Below are 7,500 nucleotides of genomic sequence, written 5' to 3'. Positions count from 1 at the left end.
CCCTCTGTTTTCATCTCCAGATGAGAGGCCAGGAACAGGATGCTCCAGATGAGGGTTTCTTGCATGAGAAGGTGAAACTGTTAGTAACATGACTTTGCAGGGAGAAGTGCGAGAGAGAGAGAGAGAGAGAGAGAGAGAGGAGAGAGAGGAGAGAGAGAGAGAGAGAGAGAGAGAGAGAGAGAGAGAGAGAGAGAGAGAGAGAGAGAGAGAGAGAGGGAGAGAGAACTAGAGCCAGAGAGGGAGAGAGAGAGAGCCAGAGAGGAGAGAGAAGAGAGAGAGAAGAGAGAGAGAGAGAGAGAGAGAGCCAGAGAGGGATCTCTGATAGAGGGATACATCTACATTTCAGTGTCATGTTTTGGATATTGCTTTTTGCAAAGTACTTTGTCACAAAACTCTGCATTTATTGTCCTCATCTTTGTTGGGGTTCTTGTCTAGCTGTTGTGCTTCTATCTCTAGAGACGGTTAACTGGCGGAGTGAGAAAAAGAATAATAATCAGGACGGTCTCAGCCCTCTCCTCTCCCCTCGGCCCTTCTCTCCTCTCTCCATATCTCATCTGCCTCTCCCTCTCTCCTATGCCTCCCTCACTCCCTCTCTCCTCTCCCTCCATTTCTCCCTCCCTCTATCCTCTCTCTCCTGTCTCCCTCTCTCCTATGCCTCCCTCTCTCCTCTCCCTCCCCATATCTCTCCCTCCCTCTCTCCTCTGCCCCTCTCTCTCCTGTCTCCCTCTCTCCTCTCCCTCCCATCTCTCCCTCCCCATCTCTCCCTTTCTCCCCCCTCTCTCTCTCTGCCCCTCTCTCTCCTGTCTCCCCCTCTCCTTTGCCTCCCTCTCTCTCTCACTCCCTCTCCGTCCTATCTCTCCCTTTCTCCTTCCCTCTCTGCTCTGCCCCTCCCTCTCTCATCTGCCCCCCTCTGCTATCCCCCCTCCCTCTGCCCCCCCTCCCTCTCCCCTCTCCATGTCCTTGTATAGACAACTGTTCCACAAGTGCAGCACCCTCGCAGTGCCCACTGCCTCAAAACATTGGAGCTATTTCGGTCCTTCCTCATGTGTGCACTTATTTCACTTACTAATACTGTGGTTGGACAGGACAGGTTTATGTATCTATGGAGTTGTTATTCAGTTCTTCACTGTGGATATTATTATCATTACAATGTCACTTACTACCTGTGCTCTGTGCATCCTGTTGGGGCATGGGGTTGCTGGTTCGATTCCCACGCCCGACAGAGGGACTGACAGGAGGAATGGTGCTGAATAATGGAAAATAGGCAGACTGACACACGCGCGGCGCCGCACACACACACACACACACACACACACACACACACACAACACCTGTCTCTCTCTCAACTTTCAATGAGACGATTAAAAATTCAATGTCATCTTTTTATTTTACAGGCACAATCATTTTTTTCTTTTTATATTCCAGTGTTTTAAAACCATAAAAAATAAATATACATTATGTTACAAAAACGTATCCAGTGTTTTGGATTATACAAAAAGATAAGGACATTTATTTCTTAAATCGACGGCATTTTTGATTACATGGAAGCAAAACACTGGGGGTGTGTGTGTGTGTGAGTGTGTGCTGTGCACGTGTGATTGTTTCCACGTGTGAATGAGTGTATGCACGTGTTTCTGTGTCCTATAGGCATCTTGTGGTTTGTAATCGCTACACAGTGTTCTCCTGAAACAGATGCAGTACATTCACAGGGTTGGAATTTACTTCTACTTTACAAATAACTCTGGCCCAGGAAGTGGTCTTCCGACAACAGGAAGCTGTCATCAGGAAAAAATAAAAGGAAACATTGATTCTCTACTGAGGGAATTGGGAACACAGCATTTGGGTGATGTGTATGAATGCAAAAAACAAATCCCTGTATTAACCTCCCCATCAACCAACACTGACCTCCACTATCCATTCAATTTGATTCATTTGTGATTCACTTATTCACCTATTTATAGGGACTCCAGAATTCCTTATTCCAGAATACAGATCCATACTGACGTTTGTGCACATTCTAAGTGTAGTAGTTGTGCATGTGCGTGTGTGTGTGTGTGTGTCTACGGCTACTGTCAATTTCAGAAATGTGCATGTACCTGTGCACGTATGTGCCTGCGTGTCTGTGTGTGTGTGTGTGTATGTGTATGTGTGTTTGTGTGTGTATGTGTATGTCCTTGCGTGCGTGCGTGTGTGTGTGCGTGCATTAAGTCTCAGCCCAGGCACGTGGTTCAAAGGCACGCGTTTAAAACTCAAATAAAAAAAGGTTTGATCTCTCATGGTCTGTTGAAACAGAACATGGTAAATCTCCCAAAAAAAAACATTTCCTGCTTTTAAACCAATCCCCTTTCCTGCAGCGTGAACAGACACGCCCACCCCGACAGGAGCTCTCCTGTCCTTAGTGCAGCTCGTGCAGGCTAGCCCCACAGTGGTTGGAAGGGGACGGAAGAGGATGGAAGAGCGCTCGGTTGATACAGTGTTTCGGGCCGAGCCTGTAGCTAGCATTAGCATGTAGCTAGCATTAGCTAGGCACGGAAGTCAGGAAGTCCATGCAGCGCAGACCACCTGGTGTCTGCGCGTAGCTCCCAGTCCGTCGGAGATGAACACCTATATACAGATACAATTAGCCAGGATTCTGATGTCCAAGCCTCTTTAGGTTGCGGGGATCCTTGTGGGGGTTGTAGTCCTTTTTGTGGCCTTCGGAACTACAAACTTGAAAGTACTGGTCCTCTATGTCAGTGGCCGTAGCGTCCGCCTTAGAGGCAGAATCTGAGGGATCCTTGTTGAGCGATCCTAGTGGGGTTTTTACTCCTTTTAGTGGCCTTCAGAACTGCAAACATGGCAGTACTGGCTCGCTCCAAGCGGCCGTGCATACATCTTAAAGGCAGAATCTGAGGGATCCTTGTGGGGGTTGTAGTCCTTTTAGGGGCCTTCGGAACTACAAACATGACTGGTCCTCTCCCTAAGCGGCCGTACGTCCGTCTTAAAGGCAGAATCAGTTTAGATTGGGTCAGAAACATCCAACGTTCAGGTCCGTCACGTGTGATCTGTGACATCGCAAGCGCACAACACCAAAGGGAAGAACACAAACACTGAACACCAGTCTCTTTTTCACCGTAGGAACTCAAACTGCATGTTTTCTTCAGTGGTTTTGGCACAGGAGTCCTCTCTCTCCCTCCACTTGTTGGCCCGCACGACATTCCCTTTATGCTTCCGTCAAGTCTTCCCGCTCAAACATGTCCATCAGTAGATCAAGTCCTTTAGTCTGTAGGTAATACTGCTCTCCATACCGGTGGGAGAGGAGGAGGAGAGAGGGCGAGGAGGAGGAGGAGGAGGAGGAGGAGGAGGAGAGTTGGTCTGGATGGGCAGACGGACTGAAGAGACTTTGGCAGTTTGATGGCCTCTTAAGTATGGGTCTCCTCCTCTCCTCCTTCTGAGCCATGCGTCTCTCCTGCCTCCTCCTGTCTCTCCTCCTCATCCTCCTCCTCCTCCTCTCTGCGTCTCCTGGCCTCAGAGGGGCAGGCTGGTCTGCGTCTTCCTAACGGAGGATCAGATGGAAGTCTCGTTACTCCCACTGTGAGAAGAACAGGAGGAGGAGAACGAGGAGGAGGAGGAAGAGGAGGATAACAGGAGGGGGGGGATGGAGGAGGGGGGGGGAGAAGAATCGGAGGGAAGGAGGAAAGGGGAGAGGAGGGGGGGAGAGGAGAATCGGAGGAAGGAGGGTGGGAAGGGAGAGAAGGAGGTGGCGAAGGATGCAGCAAGGGAGGGGTGAGGAAAGGTGTGCAGTGTGACAAAGGAGGAGCAGAGTAAAGGGAGGATGCAGAGAGGAGACAGAGAGGAGAGAGAGGGAGAGAGACAACATGCAGGGTTAGCCGTGAGGAGGAGGTGGTTGCCATGCGTTGGTGACGGGGTCATGCGGCTCCTCCTGGGGGTGGAGATGAGGCCGGAGCTCATGCAGGCAGGAGCCAGCCTCACGCTTTGTGCTCATGAACGCTATCAATAAAGTTGTGTTAAACATCCCATGTTGAGTAAGAATGCATTATGAATGAGAATGAGATTGTACTTATATATTAGTTTTATATACCCTCCTCGCTCCCTCCCTCACCCCCTCCCTCGCTCGCTCCCTCCTTTCCTCCCCCCTCAGTATATATATATAAATATATATGTATATATATCTATACACACACTATGTATATGTACTATAGCACGGAATGATTATTACTATCAACAAAAAAAAATGCTGCGACACAACGTCACGTCATGTGACCCGTGACATCATCAGCGCGGGACGGCGACTACTCACTCGGAGTCCGACTCGTCGACGCCCCCCCCGTTGACCTTCACGTGCATGGCCACGCCCCCGTTGGTCTCGCGGTGGATGGCGGTCGTCCCGGCGACCAGCAGCGGCCGCGGGGCCACCGGCGGCTTCACCGGCGGCGTGGTGTGGTTGCCGCGGTTACCGACGCCGTGGACGGCCGGGGGGGCGGTGGCGGTGGGGGCGACGGGGGTGACGGGGGAGACGGGGGAGGGCGTGGGCTTGTTGTTGTTGTTGTTGGGGGGTGCGGGCGTTGCCGTGGGGATGGTGGGGCTGTGGTAGTCACTGAGCTTCTCGCGGAGCCGGTTCTTCATGTTCTTGTCGCTCAGAGGGGGAGGGTAGCTGATCTTGTTCTTCAGGATCCCTGAGAGGGGAGGGGGGGAAGGGGGGGGTCAGAGGTTAGGGCGGTTGGACTCTGAGACGAAAGGTCCAAGGTTCATAGAGAGAGAGAGAGAAAGAGAGAGAGAGAGAGAGAGAGAGAGAGAGTGAGAGAGAGAGAGAGAGAGAGAGAGAGAGAGAGAGAAAGAGAGAGAGAGAGAGACGGAGAGAGAGAGAGAGAGAGAGAGAGAGAGACGGAGAGAGAGAGAGGAGAGAGAGAAGAGAGACGAGGACGAGAGAGAGAGAGAGGGTAAGACGAGAGAGGAGAGAGAGAGAGAGAGAGAGAGAGGAGAGAGAGAGGAAGAGAAAGAGAGAGAGAGAGACGGAGAGAGAGAGAGAGAGAGAGAGAGGAAGAGAAAGAGAGAGAGAGAGACGGAGAAGAGAGAGACGGAGAGAGAGAGAGACGGAGAGAGAGAGAGAGAGAGAGAGAGAGCAGCTTAGATTAGTAATAGCTTCCTGTGTCTTCAGCCACACCGTGCCTCATAGCATGATGCTCTTCATCCCTCCTGTCTCACCCTTCCTCTCCCCAATCGCCTCACCCTTCCTCTCCCCCGTCCCCACCTCCCTACCCCCCGTCTTCGTCTCCCCCTCCCCCCCGTCTCCCCCTCCCTCTCCCCCCCGTCTCCCCCCCCCCCCCCCGTCTCACCCTTCCTCTGCTCCGGCTGCTGGTTGCTGTTGGTCTGTCCGGGGGGGGCCGTGTCCTTCCCCGGGACGCCCGCCGGCGCCTCCTCTCTCTCCCGCTCCGACGGCGCCTCGCTCTCCCCCTCTCCCTCCCCCCCTCCCCCCTGTGGTTCAGCTTGTTCTCGGGGTGCAGCTCCACGTTCACCCGGGTCTCCACCCGCAGCCCTCCCCCGCGCCGCAGGGCTCCTCGCTGTCGCTGGCCGTGGTGCCGTCCACAGGCCAGTAAGGACGCACGTGATTGGCCACCGCGTCCACTAGGGCGGGGAAGGGGAGAGACCCTGTTAGCATGCTGGTCTGTCTGTCTGTCTGTCTGTCTGCCTGTCTGTCTGTCTGTCTGGCTTGTCGTCTGTCTGTCTGTCTGGTCGTCTGTCTGTCTGTCTGGTTGTCAGTTTGTGTGTCTGTGTGTCTTTGTGTCTGTCTTTGTGTCTGTCTTTGTGTCTGTGTGTCTTTGTGTCTGTCTTTGTGTCTTTGTGTCTTTGTGTCTGTCTGTCTGTCTGTCTGTCTGGTGGTCTGGTGGTCTGGTGGTCTGGTGGTCTGCTGTGTCTATGTGTGTCTGTGTGTGTCTCTGTGTCTGTCTGGGACAGGACATGAGGTCCTGTCCCAGAGATGGGGGTCCGGGGGTGAGCTGGGGGGCCTACCTGCCCCCTTGGGGGTGCTGTGGACGGGCTGCCTCTCGTTGTTCCACTGGGGCTTGGCCTGGTGCCCGTCGTCCTCGCTGTCCGAGGAGTGGGACGAGGCATAGGAGGAGCTGTGCTCGTCCAGCGACAGCTCGCTGTCCGAGTCAGAGTCTGCCCGGAAACAGGACCGCGTCAGACCGGCTCGTTCAATCCATCCAATCAATTCATTTTATTTTATTAAATTAAACTGTATTTGTCTCTTAATCACAGGTACAGCCTCAAAGGGCTTAACAGGCCATGTTAACGAACTAGGTTGGAGTTGGTGGAGGAGGAAGAGGAGGAGGAGGGAGTGATGAGGAGGAGGAGGAGGAGGAGGAAAGGGGTGGAGGAAGAGGAGAGGGGAGTTATGATGAGGAGGAGGAGGTAAGGGATGGAGGCGGAGGAGGAAGACGACCCGTGTCTTACCGTCGCCCTTGTTGGGGTTCCTGTGGAAGAGGGGTCCATCCAGGTCAGTGTGTCCCTTCACCAGACCTGAGGAGACTCCTGCCTTGACCTCCTCCCTAGAAGAGAGAGAGAGAGAGAGAGACTGGAGTTAGATCAAGCCCTGACTCGATCACTGTGACAGCTGATGTCAAACACCTTTCCCTCCCCCCTCACCCCACCTCTTCCCCTCACCACCCCCTAATTATCCCCTCTGCTAACAGGGGACGCTGTCTTTAATCTTCCCAGAAATCATTGGCTCTTTCCCCTAGGAAATATTCCCCTCTCTCCAGGGAAAAATTCCCTATCTCCCTGAAACATTCCCCTCTCTCCTGGCAAACATTCCCCTCTCTCCTGGGAACATTCCCCTCTCTCCTGGCAAACATTCCCCTCTCTCCTGGGAACATTCCCCTCTCTCCTGGGAACATTCCCCTCTCTCCTAGGAAACATTCCCCTCTCTCCTGGGAACATTCCCCTCTCTCCTGGAACATTCGCCTCTCTCCTGGGAACATTCGCCTCTCTCCTGGCAAACATTCCCCTCTCTCCAGGGAAATATTCCCCTATTGCCCTGAAACATTCCCCTCTCCTCCTGGGAAACATTCCCTTCACTCCTGGGAAAAATTCCCTTCTCTCTTGGGACGCTTTCCTGTCTCTCCTAAGAGAAGGCTCTCCTCTCGTCTGAGGATTATCCCGCTCATTACTGGGAGACCTTCTCCTCTCTGGGGAATATTCCCCCGGAGGTGATTAATGGAGCAGAAGTTTCCTGGCTCACGACCAGCATAACTGAAGCTCTTTAATAACACAAACCATCACCCTATGCATGTGTGTGTGTTCGGGAACATGTATGCGTGTGTGTGTCCTAGAATATGAAATGTGTGTGTGTGTTCCTGAGCATTTAGGAGCGTGCATGTGCTCTTATGAATATATGTACGTGTGTGTGTGAGTGGGATCTTAAGAATTGATATGTGCGTGCATATGTATGTGTGGGTGTGTGTGTGTTTGGTTTGTGTGTATGTGTGTGTCTGTGCGTGC

At 52.8% G+C, this 7,500-nt stretch overlaps 1 protein-coding gene and 1 long non-coding RNA gene across 2 annotated transcripts in view; one reads left to right on the top strand and one right to left on the bottom strand.

Annotated features, from left to right (window-relative positions):
* LOC115532595 (uncharacterized) overlaps positions 1-7,500 on the top strand; it is a 44,128-nt gene that overhangs the window by 16,516 nt on the left and 20,112 nt on the right. The gene's annotated exons all lie outside the window — the stretch shown is intronic.
* Positions 1,362-7,500, bottom strand: part of celsr1a (cadherin EGF LAG seven-pass G-type receptor 1a) — a 94,526-nt gene continuing 88,387 nt past the window's right edge. The window contains 7 exon segments of the mRNA XM_030342458.1: positions 1,362-3,535; positions 4,301-4,676; positions 5,337-5,451; positions 5,454-5,534; positions 5,537-5,625; positions 6,010-6,159; positions 6,454-6,548. Of these exon segments, the coding sequence (XP_030198318.1) occupies positions 3,508-3,535; positions 4,301-4,676; positions 5,337-5,451; positions 5,454-5,534; positions 5,537-5,625; positions 6,010-6,159; positions 6,454-6,548 (934 nt within the window). The 3' untranslated portion in view covers positions 1,362-3,507.

The sequence above is a fragment of the Gadus morhua genome, chromosome 19, assembly GCF_902167405.1.
Source record: "Gadus morhua chromosome 19, gadMor3.0, whole genome shotgun sequence".
Lineage (NCBI taxonomy): Eukaryota > Metazoa > Chordata > Actinopteri > Gadiformes > Gadidae > Gadus > Gadus morhua.
This window is presented reverse-complemented; position numbering and strand designations above follow the sequence as displayed.